At 37.0% G+C, this 20,705-nt stretch overlaps 1 protein-coding gene across 1 annotated transcript in view; it reads left to right on the plus strand.

Annotated features, from left to right (window-relative positions):
- Positions 1 to 19,788, plus strand: part of RBBP8 (retinoblastoma binding protein 8) — a 32,197-nt gene extending 12,409 nt beyond the window's left edge. The window contains exons 6-18 of the mRNA XM_009074550.1: positions 3,370 to 3,539; positions 5,006 to 5,107; positions 5,797 to 5,894; positions 6,535 to 6,662; positions 7,614 to 8,499; positions 8,584 to 8,710; positions 10,645 to 10,745; positions 11,483 to 11,597; positions 12,429 to 12,581; positions 13,200 to 13,269; positions 14,249 to 14,345; positions 17,931 to 18,072; positions 19,453 to 19,788. Coding sequence (XP_009072798.1) covers positions 3,370 to 3,539; positions 5,006 to 5,107; positions 5,797 to 5,894; positions 6,535 to 6,662; positions 7,614 to 8,499; positions 8,584 to 8,710; positions 10,645 to 10,745; positions 11,483 to 11,597; positions 12,429 to 12,581; positions 13,200 to 13,269; positions 14,249 to 14,345; positions 17,931 to 18,072; positions 19,453 to 19,550 — 2,287 coding nt within the window. The 3' untranslated portion in view covers positions 19,551 to 19,788. The remainder of the gene's footprint in view (positions 1 to 3,369; positions 3,540 to 5,005; positions 5,108 to 5,796; positions 5,895 to 6,534; positions 6,663 to 7,613; positions 8,500 to 8,583; positions 8,711 to 10,644; positions 10,746 to 11,482; positions 11,598 to 12,428; positions 12,582 to 13,199; positions 13,270 to 14,248; positions 14,346 to 17,930; positions 18,073 to 19,452) is intronic.
- Positions 19,789 to 20,705: the final 917 nt, after the last annotated feature.

Below are 20,705 nucleotides of genomic sequence, written 5' to 3' on the forward strand. Positions count from 1 at the left end.
AGTTTTTAAAACTTGTTTCCTCTTTTTGGATTGTGAAAACATATCCTATGCCACTATAGCAACACAAGCATACATCTTTCTATTTGTTTTCTTTAAAATGTGTGTATCATTTTTAAACTGACAGAGGTAAATTTATCATGGGAATTTTGTTTGACTTCTGGTCACAGTGTAGAGCAAAGCCTTACATCTCATGCTCTTGTTCTTTGCTTGTCTCTTTACCAGTTCTTTCCTTCTAGGTTCAGACTTTAGAAAAATAGCTTCTCAGCTAGTCAAATGTCTCAGACTCTTGTAATAAATTTTTCAAATGACCTTGTGGTTATTTTATACTTTTAAAAGGAAAAAAAGAACATAGTAGATTTGGAAAGAAAGCCATAAAAATAATAAGCTACAGATTGACCGTAAAATTTTAATTTGATACAGTAAGAATTTGCCATCTAATGTTGTGGTTAATATGCAAATATGGTGCACTGTGCAAGGCAGAGGTAGTGTTCCTTTCATATAGAGTTATGATCTGACATCATCTGAAACTTAGCTCGCTTTTACCTATCTGTGGACAAGTTGCATGCATGCATGGGGGAAATGGGACAGGATGTGTGGACTTGATATGTAGGGCTCTTCCTACATGTAATTTTTTCATGGTTTTGTCAGAATGTAACTTTGGTAGAGCAGTAAAACAACCAGAGTTCAGTTCAGAATTACTGTGGTCCTATTCTTTCTTCTTTCTTGGTCTGTCTCCCGTCATTTGCACCTTAATTGTCCTTAATTTTTTTATAAGCACTTAATCTTCTCAGAGTAACGTACTTGTTGTGGTTTAACCCCAGCAGCAGCCAAGAACCACGCGGCCACTTGCTCACTCCCCCACCAGCAGGATGGGGGAGAGAATCAGAAGGGTGAATGTTAGAAAACTTGTGGGTTGAGATAAAGACAGTTTAATAGAGAAAGCAAAAGCTGCACACACAAGCAAAGCAAAACAAGGAATTAGTTCCCTGCTTCCCATGGGCAGGAGGTGTTCAGCCATCTCCAAGAGAGCAGGGCCCATCACACGTAATGGTTACTTGGGAAGATAAACGCTATCACTCTAAACATCCACACAACTTCCTCCTTCTTCCTCCCCCTTTATATACTGAGCATGATGTCATATGGTATGGAATATCCCTTTGGTCAGTTTGGGTCACCTGTCCCAGCTGTTTTTCCTTCCAATCTCCTATGCACCCACGACTTCCTTGCCAGCGTGGCAGTACAAAATGCAGTAAAGGCCTTGGCTCTGTGTAAGCTCTGCTCAGCAATAATAAAAACATCTCTCTACATTATCAACCCTATGTTCTGCACAAATCCTATTCATAGCCCCGTAGTAGCCACTGTGAAGAAAGTGATCTCCACTTCAGCCCAAACCAGCACAATACTTCATACATTTAATACCAAGTAGGAACGTTTCTGTATGCTTCCCAATGTATAATTGCTTCTCAGAAGTGGTTCTCCTATGCAGCTTGACAGCAGTTAGGAGGTTACTTTAAAAATGGCACCACACAGATCCATCCAAATTTATTTAGTTTGATCCCCACTCTTGCAGTTTATCTTCCTGTAAAGATCTTAAGGCACTGTAGGGAAGTTAAGAAGGACCAATTTAACACTGAGTTATTTACTCTGCATGTTAGGTGGTCATTTAAATGACTGCAGAGCTGAGTGGATAAAGTAATTGACAAGGATGGTCCTGCTTTTTAATGTAGCCACTGCATTTAGTTGTTTCAGTTTAGCTGTAGTCACATTACTTTGTTTAGAGTTAACCTTAGATCAATATAATATCATCACATAGGTGCAAGGTAACAGATTGTTTCCAGTGCATGAAATTAAATCATTTTTTCACAGTCTAATGTATTTTGTTAACAAGGTTTAATATTAGGGGAAAGCAATCTAAAAAGCCTCCCTAAAAGTGAAATTAATGAAATTTTAGGAGAAATGTATTATCAGATCCTTTATCAGATTACTATTTCATTATCTATAGGTGGAAACAGCAAGTAAATTTTTGCAAAATTCTTTTCTGGACTTTCAGATAAATGTTTCCATGATTCAGAAATTACTTATTACATACTTACGATGTGTAGTGTGTATGACAGCTTCTTCATTTGAAGTTTTTTTCTGTGGTGCTGTGTAGGAACTACCTCTTGGTTTGCATGGAAGTAAGGTACAGAAAAATAAATTTAGGCTAATTTGTCATACAAAGCCACATGTGCCTGTAAATTTAAAGATAACTCAACACCTAACTTAAATTTGCAAAGTAACTGAATGAAGTATATTCTTTTGCTGTTTATTTTTATTTGTTTCTTAAGATATTGTTAGTGGGTGATAGTTTTCCAGTGCTTGCTTTGTAAATGTGCTAGAAAAGAGGAATTACAAAATCACACAATAGGATTGATCAAGACTTCAAAACATCAGTACATCAATGTTTGTCATTAAGTGTTCAAGTTTAGTCGTGGAAATGATCTTTTGACCTGTGTTTTCTCTTGAGAGTCATAAGGAAAAGTGCAGCTGCAGAAAGATGACCAAGCAGGCCAAGTTATATTTCCATGTGCTTTTCTTTTACTACCACTTCCATTTCTCTCTGCCACCACCATAGGGCAGGTAGCCTCTTATTAAGTACTTAGCAAACTGTATTTGAGTTAAAAGATCCAAAATTAGTTCTGTTTTGTTGTTATTTCCTTGCTATGTCTGGATAGAGTTTTTTGAGCTAAGACAGTTTTTTTTTACACTAATTTTTATATACTGACTCTCCAACAGGCTGTTATAGCTGAGAGTGTGAGAGAGGGTAAACTCATCTTGTGTTTGACATTACTTGTTGCACTCCTCTCTGAAAACCTTTGTGAGGTAAACAAGAGGTAAAATCCAGTTGTTACCTCCTATGGGAGAGGGATTGCTTTGACTACAGGACTGTTGGCTATTACTTAAAATTGCCCAAAAGCTTGTTTTGTAATTAAGGCAGTATTCTTGGGATATACATAGATTTCCATACAGGTGTAGAGGCACTGGTCCATCCGCATGAGCATTCTATCGCTGAGGAAACACATGCTTGAGAGGATGAGCTATTACCTCTGCAGTTCCTAGTTTGTTCCAGTGAAAAGGTCTTCCGTCGTGCAGTTGTTAGATGGTGACTTGTGAAGAGTTGTATGCCGTTCTTAGGCTTGATGGAGCAATGGTGAATTTGTTGATAGATATAACTAGAAACTGGGTTGTAGTGTTACTTTTTGCACTGATGTTACTGAGATGGCTGTGTTTCCTTAATTGTTGCTTTCTTGAACTGTATGATTGTCGTGCTTGCTAAAATGAAAGCTCATCATCTTGGGGTTTTATTTGACCACCTGATTTGGTCTCCAGGGAGCAAAAGCAGCAAGCAGTGGAATTAGAAGAAGGAGTCATTCCAGATTCTCCAGTTCCGACATCTTCTTTTTCTGTGGTTAATCGTATGAGAAGAAGAAAAGAGAACAGGCATGTCCGATACACAGAACATACACACCCAGATTTGGAAGTTGCAGAAGGCAAGAGTGGTAAGGGTATTGTATTGTATTTGTTTTAATTAATTTAAAAATAAATCTTAAGGTCTAAAGAGAAAATTGATGTATAAATTTGATTGTAAAGGGTGAAAACTAAAAAAAATTCTCTTGGTTTTTTTTTTTGTTTGGCTTTTCCTTTTGTGCGATAATACATGTTATCAGGGGGAAATGTCTTTAGCAGTAACTGTTACATCAGCGTTATGCTCAGAATTTATCTCAGTCTTCTACGTTTCTTCATCCACATGCAAATGTAACAGTTTTCCAACCCATACTGCTTCCGAAAGTGCAAATTAGTTAAAATAAATCTGTTCAGATTTGACTTGTGCATGCAGTGATGTCGCCACCTAGCGGAGAGTGGAGCCACTGCAGTTGCTCTGCAGTTACAGGAATGTTGCTGAAATTTTTCTGTCCTGGTGCATTGATTGCATTGGGTTTGTGTCTTAAGTCCAGACTTTTTTCCATAATGTCATAGAAAGAGCTTTAATATGTTGTAACCTTAAGAAATATTTTTGTGAAATAAGGGGCTTTGTGCTTGTATTTTAATGATACACAGGAAATATGATAATCCAGGTGCTCTTAATGTGTTAATATATCTTGTGGCATAAAAAAAACTTGCTTTAAAAATATATGAATACATCTAAATATGAGTATTGACTAAAAGCCTCTTTCCAGGAATCAAAATGGGACAGCTGTGGGGTGAAGGGCTTTTTATGTACAGTCACTCCTTTCCTGACTTCTCAGTGTTGCAAGGTATCTTGTGAGTCCCATAACCCTGTGGATAATAGGTCTGGAGCTGGAATAGGAAAATGATCATAATAATGGGCTCATGCCCATTATTTTGCATTTGAAATTTTTGGTGCTGTGAGTAGTTTCTCCTTTCTAAGCATACCTATATCTCTTCATTTTCTGAATAAAAATTGGAGCTACTAAATTAATCCAAAGTGTAATGTGTAAGAAATGGCGTAAATATGTACTGTAGTTAATTGCTATGAAAAGCTGTTGGTCATCAAGATAGAAAGGACTAAATGGCAAAGTTGGTCATAATTCAAATCTCAGCATTTTCACCTTTTTATTACCTTAGCTGAAGCAGAACATTATTGCCTTGGATGGTTGCTCTTCAGTAGGTTTTTTGCTGTATTAACAGGTCAAATGTAACTTGAATGCATATTTTTATGTGACCAGTATAGATGGTGGTATAATTTTGTATTAGTACTGTTTTATGGCTGACTAGCTGGGATCATATTTGTGAGAGAAAAGATTAATATGACATAATTGTGACTTCATTTTTATTCTGATGTATCACTATGACAAATTTTCAGATGTGCTTAGAGTACTGGATCTACTGACATATCAAAACTCACTGTCAAGTGCATTTAAGATCAGGATCATTGTCTGTATCTACACAAAATTATCACAGGATGCATAATTTCATCATGTGAAAATGTTTCTGCATCTCCTAGAGTTTGGGGGAATTCCACTGTTTTCCACACAAGTGAACAGTCACCAAGGAGAAGAGATACTAGTGGCAGAGACCTGTGACCCGGAACTGTCCCCTATACCAAGTAAGTGTATCAATAGATTTAGTTCTAGTTCCATTCAAAATAAGGCAAAAATGTTGTGAAAATGAGGCTTCATCTCTTTAACCTTTCTTTAACAAAGAAACCTAAAAAGATGCAAACCTTTTTAGTTCTTCAGTGACTGAGAATCAGCATGGAATCATTCATGCAAGTCAGGGTCATGCTGATTATAGTTCTTGTACTTTCCAGTTATACTGTCTTGCCACAGTGTAATGAATTTCCCTGAAAGAAGGCAACCTCTTCTGTTTGTTTGCCTAATAAACCCAAAAGAAAAATAATGGTAACTGTCATCTAGGAAATATGCAAGACAAGCATTTAACTATAAATATACATTACCACTGTGCTTCATTTTATCAGACTATTCATGTCGTGGACTGAGAGTTCAAAAAGCAATTTTTACACTGAATTGTCTTTGTATTTTAATTTTGGGAAGCTGTATTTAAATCAGAAACATATTTTTCTGTGATGATACAGTAGTTTGCTCTCATCAGAAATTCTTCTTTTGCCCCTCCACTTTCCATTCCCAGATACGATTTTTATCTGACACAGGTCAAACTATTTCCATAAATGCCAATTTTTAATTTGTGTTCTTTTTAGTTCTGTGTTTGTACCCTCTCAGTGCAGTAAGAGACTATAATGTATATGTAACTCACTGCTTCTTTCTACTCGTAAAGATAAACCAAGCGTGGGAGGCTATCCTGTTCCAAAGCCATCTTTTAACTTGGCTGCAGTCGTTGCAGAAACAATTGGACTTGATGTTCAAGAGGAATCCGTAAGTAGCATTCCCAATTTTCTTACATAATCAGCTTTTTGGGTCAGTTGTTTTCAAAACCAGTATTTTTTCTTTTGCATTAAAATTCTGCAATAGTATTCTGAGTTCCAGTAAGCTCACTTTGGTTTGCTTTTGCTTACTCATTACTGCATTGCTCTAGCAAGAAGAGATATAACTGTGCTGACCTCTCTGGGGGTTGGGGAAGAGGGTAGGGGCATGGTTCCTGCTCTGTACAACTTTCAAGTTCTGTTAATTCAGTGGTCTAAATCCTTGGGTCTGCCAAACTCCGTTTGTGCAGTAATCAAGTCTAAGACATTGAAAAAGATCATTTGGATATGAGACTGGTGCCTCAGGTGAGATTATTTGATGTTTTTGATGGGTAACTACCATAAAAATTATAGTATGCAGACTCTTTGTGCATGTGTGCATTTGCATGGTGAATTTCTTCAGTTTGCTTAGGATTTCTTTAAAATTGCTGGTCAGAATTTCATCTCTCCTAACTGTGATTATTTTTCAGAGTTTTGAGTGTTTCAATTCAAATGAGTTTTCAGTGTATTTACGCTCAAACCTAGCGTATTTCTGATTTTCAGTTCCAATAGCTTCTCACACTTACTTTTTGTTTTCCTTCACCACTTGTAAGGAGTCCCAGAGTGTACTGAATCTTCCCTGCACTAATCCTGTTATGAGCCAGGCCCCAGAGAGCATGCAGTCTGAAGAGTCAAGAAAACATCCAGCTTCTGAATCAAGAAATGATGACAACAATTTAGGGTGTGTTTCCACATGGTTATAATAATACTGGTTTAAGCAGGCTCGTACGAAATTCTGGTTTTAGTAGAATTTAAAACCTTAGAGCATTGTGCTTTAAAGGTGTAGACATGGAAATAAATGCTTTCATATCATAGGGGTTTCTTTCAAGTAAATGACATTAGAAGCAAAGAAACTGGTTGATAGAATGCAAAACTGTGGACTTTTACTTCATTCAGAAACTTCTGATTTGGGCTTTTTATGTACAGTCACTCCTTTCCTGACTTCTCAGTGTTGCAAGGTATCTTGTGAGTCCCATAACCCTGTGGATAATAGGTCTGGAGCTGGAATAGGAAAATGATCATAAAACTTTTCTGCTGATTAGGTGTCATACTAATTGACTTGCCCTTCCCACACTCCTCAGGACGATGTGGTCTATACTGAAATTCTTCTTGGCCCTACTTGTTATCTTAAATGTATGTTTTATTGATGACAGGTAAAAAACAGAGTATGTCGAAGCTTGCACTATTTTCCTTCACTTGCAAAAGCTTTGACGGCCTGTTGTCATGGTTTTGAGATCTCTACAAGACCCTAGATAGGCTGCTATCACAACCATTCTCACTTTCTTCCTTTTCACTGCACTGAAAGGTAGGGAGTCTTTGGATAGAAGGGATTTCTGGGCAGGCTTCAGTCTGTCCTTGGTTCTCAGTTGAATGTGGAACAGAATTTCACACCATGCTAAAAGGACTAAAGGATAATACCTGTGTTTTGTTTGCCTTTCACAACTCTAAGAGCAACAGTGCTTACTCGTAGAACAAGTTCCCATTTGTTTTTCCTTCTGTTTTCAGTTAATACTAGCAACAGGCACAGCTTTAAAGCAGATCAGTGATAGGAAACTCATAATTTTTGTATATCCCTTTCTTTCCTCCCAGCCTGCATATTCCAGAAAAATCTCTCATCTCTCATTGTATTTAGTATTTCAGATCCATCTCATAACACTCCACCACATGTTGACTGGGATTCTCGGGTAGCTTCTCCTGTTTTTGGAGCTTCTAGCAGTATGAAGAACAACTCAAGTACAGGTCATGCTCCTTGTATTTTAGATTCAGGATTGAAGCCTAGTCTCAAAACCAACCTCTTCAACAATCCTTCCGGTTCCAGATCTCATAAAAGTAGATCAAAATCTGAAGATGTTGCCTTTGTTGCACCACTGATTCTTGGAACGGAAGTCACCTCAGTTATCAGCCAGGTCTCTAGCAACAGGCAAATGGTTGTGAAAAAGAATACTAACGAGGCTGTAACGTGTGTTGGAAACACTTGCGCAGCTAAAAATGAGGTACTCAAGAGCGAGTTCCTTCTCATGCACCAGAAGCAGCTAGAGGGCAGGTGTGCTAAGAGAAAGAAAGTTGAAGATGAACATGCAATTAGCTGTGAAAAAACATCATTCAACAAAGAGAACTCTGTGCCCTTTCGATCAGACATTCAGCACATTAATGGGGAACATACGGTTGATAAGCCCTTGGATCTGTCTGATCGCTATTCTGGAGCTCGTTGTCAAGAGAAAAAACAAGGAAGTGAGGAGGCCTGTAAAAATAGACTGAAACAGGTGACTCTGCATGACATTTTTTCACACCTAGGGAAGCCCATTCCTGAAGGTTCATCATCTGTTCAAAATGCCAACAATGAGAGCTGTTTGTTTGGCAGAGATTTACAAGAGGGATCCTATGTACAAGAGGCAGTGCTGGGAAGATCATTCCCAGATAAGAAAAAACAGATCCAAATGAAAGAAGAAGTTCCTCCCTTCAAATTTGCACCACTGCAAAGTTCTGCAGAGACAGAGGAACTTTTTGATGATGTAAAGGTATGCCTTTCTGACTTGTTTTCTTCTCCTTTAAAATATTATACATAAGTTTTGGGAAATTGTAAAATTGCAATATGTTGTTAGGTTGCCAGTGGCCATGTACCAAATAGAAAGAAAACAAGGACAGGACATGGAGAGTCTGAACCAGCATCTGTACTTCAACCAAACCCTTGTAGACTATCAAAAAGTAAAGCACTGCAAAATGAGCAAGGTAACTTGATGAAAACGTTCCTTTTATTGCCACCCTACCCCCTCAGCCTGTGCTATGGCTGAATAGAATTTTTCATATCTTCCTTTCTTCCACTTTAATCACTTTGTTCTGCTTCTCAGTCTCATTCTGTTTGGGACTCCTCAAGATCATCCCCGACGTTTTCAATCTGTATCTTCCTGGCATTTTTCTGCCACTGTATAATAAATCTATAGTTGGTATTTAGGTGTAAGCTCAACAGGCTAGGAATCTTGTTCTTGTTAATTTAGCATTGTTATTTATTGCAGTGTAATAATAAGTAAAATCTCAACAAGTTTGAGTTTAAACTATCTGTATCAAATGCTTGAGAACTACTTAAGTGTAAGGATAAGCCATTTTGTTAATGTTTTTCATTATTCCTAATGATCTGTTAAGGAAATCTGTACCTTTAATGAAAATGAGCACAGGCTGCCATTTGCTCTTCCTAGAACTTGTATCTTCTTTTCTATTATGTGCTCCCAGTCTGAAAACTAATATTTTGAACTGGGATTGTAGAATCAATGCTCCTGTACTCCTTAGCCAAGATGTTAGCCTACATACTTGGTTTAGAAATGCTTGCATTATGAATTTAGAACATGCCTGTCAATAGTTGGTGTGGCCATGTAGCTTGAAATATAAATTCAGAGATAAATCTTATCAGAGATAAATCAAGAGGCATTTTTGGAACAATGACCAGACGCTTTTGTACTCTTTTCTTAGACTTGACTTCGTATTTTCATTGATCTAATGTCAATAGTGAGCCAGCTAGGGAAGGCACCACCCTGGACCCGTTGTCTATGAACAGAGGGTGGGTGGTGTGATGGTTGAGGGCTGTCTTGAGCATGGCACTCACAAAATGAAGGTTTTCAAACAAAAAAAGGTTTTCAGTTCTCAAAGAAGTGAGGAAGTGGAATCAGCAAAACTGCTACCTTGGACTTTCAGAAAGGCAGTTTAGAAGACTGATTGACTAGTCCTCCCTTGGGAGGCAGTCATGAAGGGCAGAGGAGTCCCAGAGGACTGGACATTCTTCAAGAAGGAAATCTTACATGTTCAGGAACAAGCTATGCCTATGTGCTTAAGTATGAGCTGGTGGGAGAAGAACACCGGCCTGACTGAACAGAGAGCATTGGCTTATTGGCTGGAACTCAGGAATGAAAAAAAGAGTGTATGACCCTTGGAAGAAGAGGCAGACAATCTGGGAGGACTACAGTGGCGTTGTGAGGTTGAAAAGGGAGAAAATTAGAAGGGTCAAGCCCAACTGGAGCTAAATCTGGATACTGGGGCTGTTTAGCCTGGAGAAAAGGAAGCTGAGACCTTATTGCTTTCTACACCTACCTGAAAGGAGGTTGTAGACAGGTGGGGGTCAGCATCTTCTCCCAAATAACAAGATAGGACGAAAATGTCCTGAAGTTGCACCAGGGGAGGTTCAGATTGGATATTAGGAAAATTTTCTTCATTGAAAGGACTGTCAAGCATTGGAACAGGCTGCCCAGGGAAGTGGTGGCATCACCATCCCTGGAAGTGTTCAAAAAATCTGTCAGTGTGGTGCTTGGGGCCATGGTTTAGTGGTGGACTTGGCATCGCTGGGTTAATAGTTGGACGCAATGATCTTAAAGGTCTTCGCCAACCTAAACAATTCTATGATTCTATGAGTATCTTCTATCCAGTCTTAATACTACCTGACAGAGGATTTACCTGCAAGTGTATTTTATGTATTCCATGCCTTGTACAAACCCAGAGGAGTGGTGTACTTCCTGAATGACAAAAAAGAACTTGGAGATCTATTTCTAACTCTTCAAAGTATGATTTACACTAAGTGAGTGAAAGGAAACCTGACATAATTTACGCACTCTGGGATGCTGTTGGCAGAGTTTGGTTCTAATTATTTGTCTTATTTAATTCATATTCTCTGCGTCCAGACTTGAAAGATAAATCCTCTTTAGAAAACCTCCAGTGGAACATAGACCCAGGAGCTGACATTTCACAGTACAAAATGGACATCACTGTGATTCATACGAAGGTAAACTTTTATGACAAGCCTGCATGTTCTGTAACATTGAAAAAGCCTGTAAAAGTAGTATCATTAACATTATTCTGGGCAGATGAAACCCACTTTCGAACAAAAATCTAAATTCAGCTCATTTGATGTTAGTTTGCACTCCTGAAATGTTTGTTTGTACATAGTACGCTACAGTTGTGCTAAAACTTTTTCACTGTCTAGTTGTGGTTGATAAACTCAGCCAGGCAGATCCTCAGTGTGAAACTGATGCTTTTGGGTGTGGTTTGTGAAAACGTTCAGTGTGATATTTCCGTGCTGTCTTCATGTTAAGTAATAGAAAATGTGCCAGTAATGACTATTATCTTTCTTTGAGTTGGGTGCAGGTTGGCTATTGAGATGTCTTGAAGATTTTCCTGAAGTCTGTTTGTTTTGTCTCACTTAAAGACCATCTTAAAATCTATTAACTTGGCCATTCTCTATGTTTCATTGTTACTTCATAGCATTGTAGAATTTAACATGAAATTTTGAAAGTCATTTCTTGCCCACCAGATAAATGCTTCACATTTCAATTTCAAATCATGTTTTCCTCTTACATTTTATATCTTTATCATGCAGACATTACTGCAGAAAAAAAAATAGATCACAGTGTCCAAAAAGAAAGCAGTAACCGCTGTGAAAGTGTTTCAGATACACAGCAGTGACACTGACTACACCAGTTGCTTCTGAGTGCAATTGTCATGTTTCCTTTGTTTGTTTAGGGTGGTTCTCAGTCCAGAGTCGGAGGGGAAGTTGTTGATATGGATTACACATATGTTAGTGACAGTGTGCTATTAAAAATGAAAAATCAAGAGCAAAACCAGGAAAGCAGTCCAAGTAAGACTTTTTTTGGTTTTTTTCTTTACTTCCCCTTTGGTTTGGTTTGCCTTTTTTTGTGATGTGTTAAGGGTTTTTTTGTTTGGGATGTTTTGGGTTTTTTTGAGAAGGAAAGAATAAAGGGCATTTTTTCCCTGTGTGACTAAATATTAGAAAATGGTTTGCAGTAAAAAATGCTGATGTATTTTTATAAATTACAAAGATCATTCTGTTTCCTAGTAGAATTGATGGTGGTGGGTTTTGAAGGTTTGCTTTAACTTAGATTAAGAAAATTAGAGGATTTGTGCTGAGAGAGCCAGTAGCTATGTCTCTATAGTGCTTAAAGAGTCAAATACTTCACCGTGTAACAGTTCTGATCTCACCTGCAACAGTCACTCTTGCAACAAACAGCTTTGAAAGTTTGTTATGTAATCATACCAGACTTTCTATGGGAAGACTAATTTCATTTTTAATGGCATTTAAAATAAATCCAGATATGTTTATAGGGCTCTTAATGTATGGTGTGTGGTGAGTCATGGCTGCAGTGCAGTGACTATCTCCTGCCCACAGAAAGTATTTCCTTCTGTTTGGATAACTCCATAATTACAAGAACAACAATTTCACGTTTCCAGTGTTAAGGTTAAAGGTACCTCACAGTGATTTAGCAGATAATCACATTTTAAAAACAGGGTTGAGGTATCTTTAGGGCAGAAAGAATAAATATATAACTCTTGTTAATTGGCACTGAAACAGGAAGCAGATGTTAGTTCTTTTGATACACATTTAATCCAAACGCACTTTGTTGACTAAAATCATTGAGACTGATTTGGCTGTTCATTATTCTTATTATAGGAGGAGAAATAACAGAGATATTTGATCAGACAACCCAAGAAGAATATGAATCCTGCCTACCAGAAGATAGTCCTCCTGCATGTGATGAAAAAGAAACTCTTCATGATGAAGAGCAGGATAAGGGAATAACAGTAGCAAGCAAGAAACTAAAGAGTGGGATATAATTTGGTTTTGTCTTTATTAGCTTACTAAAACTACAAAAGTTGATTTGAAATCAGGTTCTGTTCTCTAGGAGCAAATATGCCAAATAAAGCACCAGATTTTTTTTCCATAAATTCATGGGAAAATGGATTAATTGTAAGGGCATACCAAACCAATATGAAAATTATTTCAGTAGTTTGTTTATATAGTCACCAGACTAATTTGGGATGTGTAATGGAAATTGATGTAGCAGCAGTACAGCAAAGGGACTCTTTGAGGAGACAGCAGGTTTTGGCTACAGATTACTTCCTTTCTTTTCCCTGTCCTAGGTTCTGTCAAAGATGTTACAGTATTTTGTATTTTAAGCAACTTTTCCTCTGATGTTCTGCTTCTTTTTACTTGTCTCGCTGCTGTTTTCCTGCTACTCCAGTAATGCTTTTTGATTGCCAATTCAATCAATTCTAGATGATTTTTAGTATCTATTTACTATATATTATCTGTTAGAATCTGAATGTACATGGCATTTTTGTATTTCTTAATAGCTGGTTAATAATTTTACAGAAATTTCTCCAGCCAGTCTGTTAACCTTTTATGACATGTAATTTTTTTGGCTTGCGTGTATATTTACAGAACATGAGGGTAAACAAGATAAAGCAAAGCAGAAAGCTTTTGTGGAGCCATATTTCAAAAGTGCTGAAAGGTAATTGAGTTTGTCCTGCATAGGCATTTTAGGGCTCTTTATATCCTCCCTATAGGGAACTTATTCCTCCATAAAATAAATGTCATTGTGCATACATACTAGCAGTTGAAGGGGTGGAAGTAAAAGATCTACTAAATTAGATAAAAGCTGGGATAGGGGGGGAAAATTAAACATGTTGGGATGCCTGTCACATTTGCTGAAGAGAAGGGATTGCCTGTTCTGCTTTTCATAATTAGAGTGAATGCAGGATTTTGTAATCCATGTGGTTTCTTACAGGCATGTGGTCATGCATGAGTTTATGAGCCAGGAACCTATGGGTTGCTTGTACAAATAAAAACCTTCACTTCTCTGGTATTTTTGCCCCTTGCTCTAGGCAATAAATGAATCGTGTTCAACAACTGTACCTCTTAGGTGCCTCCTCTGTTGCCTTTCTGTATAATCATCATTTAATCTTCATTTAATAATGATACTAAGCCCTTCAGTTCACTTGTTTTCACCTCAGTGTATGTTTTCTGTGTAGAGGAAAACTTATTCAGTGTTCTGTGAGCAGATAGGCTGAAAAAGAATCTGTTTTGATCTTGAACCTCAACATAGTTCCTCTCATGGAAATCAGTGCAAGCACAGCTGTGTCTTGGACAAAAATAAGTATCCTACAGAAGATCTGTATTTGACTAATTTCAATCTAGGAATTATTTTCACACTATGAAAAGTCACAATAAAGAGACACACATCCCTGGTTATGTAAAAGATCATATTGCATTCATAAACTGTTTTATTTATAAATAAATAAATAAATATTTATTTATAAATTAGCCCCTATAAATCAGCTATGAAGTGCAGGATGATTTGGGTTTTCCAGGCATTTCCTGATACATTTTTCTCTTCTTGACTCTCCATCATTGTGTTCTAGAAACTGGAAATTTCCAGTCATGTAGAAGAAATGAAAGTACTATCATGTAAAAACATTTTTGTTTTTCAGAAAGAATGCTGTGTTAGATTTTCCTCATATTGAGGTTATTCGAAAAAAAGAAGAGAGAAGAAAATTACTCGGCCATACTTGCAAGGAATGTGAAATAGTAAGTAGTGTTTTAAACTTTGGTCAGCCTTATTACGTTCTCCTAACTCTGACAGTATCTAAGTGCTAAAGTGCTGTTGAAATTAGGAATCTGGTTGTATCACCATCATTGTTACCTACAGTAGCAGAGAAGTAAGAGTTTACCAGAGCTGGACAACCAAGCTTGTAGTTGGTTTGGGGTTTTTTAACTGTAGTGACTGCATATAACATAGAAACTCTTGGGGGTTTTTTTATGTGTATCTGTATGATAGAAGCTTCTTACATCATGGTTCCAGTAAGATTTCTGTGAAAAAATACATTAGCTAGATAAAGAACCATTACAGGCTTTTAAAGCTCAGATCAAAAGCTCTACTGACATTTATAGGTACTAGAATAAGCATTTTCTGTGTTCTGTTGTATCTATATATAGAGATACACCTTTATTTGGTTTGGTTGGGTTTTTTCTTGTTTTCTGGGTTTTCAGATAATTTCAACAGCATAGGTGCCCATGTGTATATATGTGCAAATGCATGGAAAAATATTTACATTACAAAATTATGAATTTTTAGGTTTTGAGTTACACATTTTTTCCTCTCTTTCAAATTCAGTAAACTGCTTTCAGATACCTGGTGTGGAGGCAAAATATTGAGTTAACTACATGTGTAATAAGGACATATTTCATTTGGCCATTAATAGACTTTCAGGCTGAAGTTAATCATTGATGATCTAATAAGTTATGACTCACTCGAAGTGTGGATCAGTGACTGAATAGTGATGGATTCTCTGCAATCTCTTCACTTAATTTCCACACCTATAGAGGACCAACATTTTTCATAGATTCTTCTGCTATTCACTTTGTAGTCAAGCTGAAGAAATTTGTTAGATTATGTTTTTAATGAAAACACATTCTTGAAAAATAGTTTTGGCAAAACTAATTAAATACAAATATTTATAAATACAAATTTATACAGTCAACTGTAAATACAATTTTCAAAACTATGTTTGATTTAAAGAGTTTGGAAAAAAAGAAAGGATTGTTGGAAGATGACCAAAACAAAAAACAACCAGCAAGCAAACAAACAAAAAAAACCCCCAGCAAACAAAACCCAAATACCTTCAGTCTGTTTCTTGGTTCAAGAGCCATGTGTTAAGTTTTTAATTTCCTGTTTCTGTAAACTAAAGATCTTCTCTCTGCAAATTCAGTTCTTGTTACTTTCTGTCAAGTTACAGTGGTAAGTATCATGTCTGGAAACGTTCACAGCTCCAGTTTTGTAATACTAGGTCTCTACATTAAAGGAAAGTTTGGGTTTGTTGTTGGTTTTGGTTTTTTGTTTGGGGTTTTTTAAGTCTACACCATTTGTGATTAATGTCGTGGAATGTGTGGAATGCTTGGCTGTGTCATGCACAGTAATAAAACTGGCTTTGAATTAAATGCCTGTGGAAGAAGGGAGTATTGGATAAAGCATAAATGATGCTTAAAAAAAAGTCTTGGCTTACTGATCAGCCATATGGGTTTGAAAAGTCACCAAAGTGTAGGGAGATATTTAGGGAGTGGGTAGAAATCAGTCAGTTGTTTCTGGCTGTGTGCTGTGAGGGGGGTGAGTTACCCATATGCAGAGATTTAACTTCTGCACGTACCATAGCAGCCTGATACTAAAGTCCTCTATAAGCACTTATTTTAAAACCTTGTGGAAGCATCTCGTTCACCTTGCAGTGCAGAACCTTTGATAAGAGCTCTTGTTTTGGTTTGTTAGGACTTTGTGATGTGATCAGAGACACGTAGGCAGGAGTTGCTGGTAGCTTGTAAAAGTAACATTTGTTAGTGTGGTTGTAAAGTAGCTGCACTTCAGATGAATAGGAGACTCAGATGTTTTTACATACATTTAGATTGCAGAAATTATTCTGTAAGTAACTTTATGCTAAACTAATGAGAGGAATGTTTTAAGGGTTTGTTCCCATTCTGAGACTGCAAATTGTAGAGTTCTGTAAACAATTACTTGACAGTGAAGACAGTGCAGCATGAGATACTGCATATCTTCAAACATGGAAAAGCCTGGCTCAGATGTTTTGTGTGGGTTGAAAATGCTGTGGACAGTGAGATCAATCTAGAAAACAGCTGAGAGTTCTTTTTGCTGTTCAGCTGACGTACATAGCTCTCATTCTCTGTCAGCCCTAAGGGATTTCTAAAAAAGCCAGAGGAAAAAAGTTACTTTCTAATTTCTTTTTAAAACATACTTAGCTTGATTTTTTTGATTGCTCTTTTTATTTTCTATTCCTACTAGATTATTTTTCATTGCTGGATCTATAAATATTCCTTACCAATCATAAAATTTTTAATTTAAAAAAAAAGGCAACACACTGCAAACCTTAAGTAGGCTAATTTCAAAAAATTCAGGCTGTTTACAAGATAACTATAAGGGGCACTGCTAATTACCCCTAAATAAGACTCACTGTTAATCTGTTTAGCTTACATAGATATTGTAGAATTCTTATAACTAATTTTGTTGACTTAACAAATGGTTAACTTTTGTCACTGAAAATTGATGTGTACTGGATGATAATTACCTGCTCTTCCTCTTTCATTACTCTCTAGATCTTTAACTGAGTGACACAGACATCTTTCCAGCTTGGTCTCTGAAGTCCAGGCCCTACTCTACCTGTCTCAATCCCCAAGCTACTGATGATACCCACTTAAGTTCTGGTCTTGGCATAAGCTTTTTCCAGTTTAAGGGAACACTGCATAAGACAGTGGCAAACATTTTCAAACCAGGTGTCTCCAAATTCAGTTACTGATCCTTGGCTTAGAGACAGTACGTTTTGAAGCTCCTTTTACTAGGGGCTCGTAACCATTCCTGACTATTATCTATGGAACTGGGAGTTTATTCTGTCCCACGAACCAGGACTTCATAGTACACAGACCAGTAATCTGGTTACAGCCTGCTAACAACCTGAATCTATGTTCTTGACCATGAGGCCCACAAGTTACTAGATCAGATTCCTGTACTAATCAGAGCTTTGACCGAAGAACATGTTCAGGTGTCACACTTTGTAAAATGGCACAAAGTCTCAATTGATTTAGGGAGTCCCAATGTCAGTCAGCTAGTTAAACTAGCTCTTTGTTTACTCCTAACTGGAGGGTAATTAAGTAGGAAGCATTTTGACTTAGGTTGTCTGTTACTACTGCAAATTTAGACACGACATAATTCTGCAGGGTGGGTTTTGTAGTGTGTTTTTTCACTTTTTGATTTTATTTGTAAATGCAAGCTGAAACTTAAATTAAAAACATTCTATTTCAACACCTGTGCTACTTAGCTTTGTAAAATCAGTCAGTAAAACTGTTGACATAAGTAATTGTACACATGCCTAAACCTTGTAACTATGGTATGTTAGATAGAAAGCTAACAAATCTGCCACCATAAAGTTATACTTCATGTGTAAATTGAGTAAGCTTTCAGGATAACTGCCAGGTGTCTGTCTCTACTCTTGCTTATCCTTCCCATTATTTTTGGATATAATAAGCACAGTGATTGACAATGTCATTGTGCAAAACATTTGCTCTACATGTACGAATTTCTTAACTTGGATTTTCCCCCCCCACAACATTCAGTATTATGCAGACATTCCAGAAGAAGAGAGAGAGAAGAAACTAGCTTCCTGTTCAAGACACAGATTTCGCTACATTCCTCCAAATACTCCTGAAAATTTCTGGGAGGTTGGATTTCCTTCCACCCAAACCTGTGTGGAAAGAGGTTTGAAAAAAAAAAAAAAAAAAAAAGGCTTACTAAGAGCTTTTTACACCTGGTTGGGGGGGGGGGGGATGTGTGGGTTTTGAGGGGTTTTTTCCCCTGAAATTATCTCTAGTCATCCAGTCTTGTTGAGGTCTGTTTACTTATCAACAGCCATTAGTTTGAAAAAATATTGCCTGTATTTAGTAGCTCCTGTGCAACAGGGAAAGGAATATAATGAAACTTGCTTAGAGCCTAGGTAGAGAAGGCAGAAATAATTGGGATTTTCATAGAAATTAATTAAGACCCTACATCTCTTTGAACCGAAGCATATGTCTTTAGTTGTGCATCTGTTATTAGCTGTGAAGCAAAAATCTTCACTTCTTTTTGTCTGGTTTGCAGCCTCATTAAATATTAGCTTCCTGGCTGTCTCCTTGTTCTGCTAGAGTAAGAGCTGTTCAGTTGTTAATGGTCCTCAACAGCATATCAGAGGTAGACTTTAGATCAACCCTCCCTTGGTGAAAAGAAATATGATATAACAATGCAGCAAGAGCACCAAAACACCAGAGAGAGTTCCCACAATGAGCAATTGCAGCTGTCACTAAAGTAGTGAGGTGCAACAGATGTATTTTCTACTTCTTATCAGTACCTCGAACCAGTTGTGGTTTGTGTTGGTTCTTCTAAATAACTGAGCTGCATAGACAGAATTTTCCAGCTATGAAGTAAGAATCTACTCCTCTCACTGTGGTGGATGCTGTTGCTGATAAACAGTAAGGGTTTGACAAAAGCCAGGTGCTGAAACCCACTTGCATACCATGTCTGCTCACTGCCAGTGTTAGATGACTTGAGTGCGTTTCTAGTCACTTCTCTTATCAGAGACCTGTCTAGGTGTGTTTAATCCATAGGTTCAGGTTTGGTGTTTTCCAGGTGAACAGGTCTTTAATGAGTAAGAGTGCCCTTAAAACAGGGATGTACTGTTTAGACCCACAAAGCACATGTGCCTCAAGTTTCCTCTGTATGATTGACATTTTTAAAAGTGATTTTTATTAGTCAGCTGAATCGGCATGGTTTTTTTCTTGTGTGAAATCTTCTGTAGAAAAGAATATGAAGAAAGCTATTTTGTTTTGAATAGATGAACAATTCATAGTTTCCATTCTCTTCAGTAATATCTGTCCATATTGCATTGCTGTGCAGCAATGAAAGAAAGAAAGCAGCTGAGTGCTTTAATGAACGATATTGCGCCCTGGGATCTCATAACTTCCTGTGAAGTGAGGACCAGTTGCCACAAAAGGGAAAAAAAATAAATCACAAGTTGTTTTTTGAGGGTAAACACAAACTGAAGCTAAAGTTATGCCTTTTTTTATATTGTGTTTCTTACCTCAGATCTATTCTTATTCTTTTAAGGATATATTAAAGAGGATCTTGCTCCCTGTCAACGTCCAAAAAGACGTCAGCCTTATGCCGTAATGTTTTCTCCAAAAAGCAAAGAGCAGAAGACATAAAGGGTGGAGAAGTGAGTCGTGCCAACTCCAAGTGTATCTCTCCTGTCCTTGGATATTTATAGTTAATATAAACTTGAAATAAAGAACTGTGTTTTCCACAATGATAAATAAATTGCTTCATTGAATATGTAAATTTTATAAAATTCATTTAAAAATCTGGTGTACCAGGAAACAAAGTTATTTAATGTGTGATTGTTTCATACTGTCTTAATACATTTTGTATTAAGTTTTGCACCTGTAAGACAATGAGTCTCCTACTGTTGTGGGTTTTTTTTAACTCAATGGCTAAAATGTCAGCAAATCCTGTCTAAACTGTGTGTCAGTGACTAACTGCTTTGAAGTCACCAAAATCAGTTGTTCTTGCAAGGGTAAATGTTGTCAATGGGAACAGAAATGCAGATTTTCTAGGGTGCTTTTATTTTGCACTGGATTTTCTTTTGTAGTCTTGTGGCAATACTGGTTATTTCTACATGTAATAAAGCTGTATTAAATATGAAATGTATTGGCTGTTAATAGTTTGGAGGTATGAAAACCATGCAGTCTAAGTGTCTCTTAAATGGTGGTGTTAAATGTGTGGCACCTTATGTTTTACTCAGTGTTTTAATTAGCATATCCAATATTTTTTTTTTCACTTAAGTTGGATGTGTTTGTATATCTGTCTCATTTATTGATAGATAAGCATCGTTACTACTAAATTTGGGTGACATCTGCCCACAGTTCTCCTAGTGGACAGCAATGGTCATCACCTAGATTATAAAGGATTCTCCAGAGGTACTTTAAATAAATTTTTTTATAGCAGGGGATATAGTTCCATACTTGCATTTGAAAAGTAAGGGCATACAGTGTCACAGAGTCAGGGGAGTACCTGCTTAGGTAGAAAGGCCAAAGATCACTATAAGATACTTAGGAATAAAGCAGCTGCAATCAGAGTTAGCTTCAACCAGTGATCACTTTAAAAAAACAATCATAAAGCATAAATGCCTTTACATGTCAAAACAACATAATAGAAAGTACAGATACATATATATTTATATGTATTATTTATATATGTACAAATATATCTGTAATTGCTATTCTTGTATTTAGACATATATATGTGTGTCTGTATAAAAGAAGTATGTACTTAAAAAAGTGAATAGGATCATTTCATTCCTG

This window comes from Acanthisitta chloris, unplaced genomic scaffold, assembly GCF_000695815.1.
Source record: "Acanthisitta chloris isolate BGI_N310 unplaced genomic scaffold, ASM69581v1 scaffold24085, whole genome shotgun sequence".
NCBI classification, from domain to species: Eukaryota; Metazoa; Chordata; class Aves; order Passeriformes; family Acanthisittidae; genus Acanthisitta; species Acanthisitta chloris.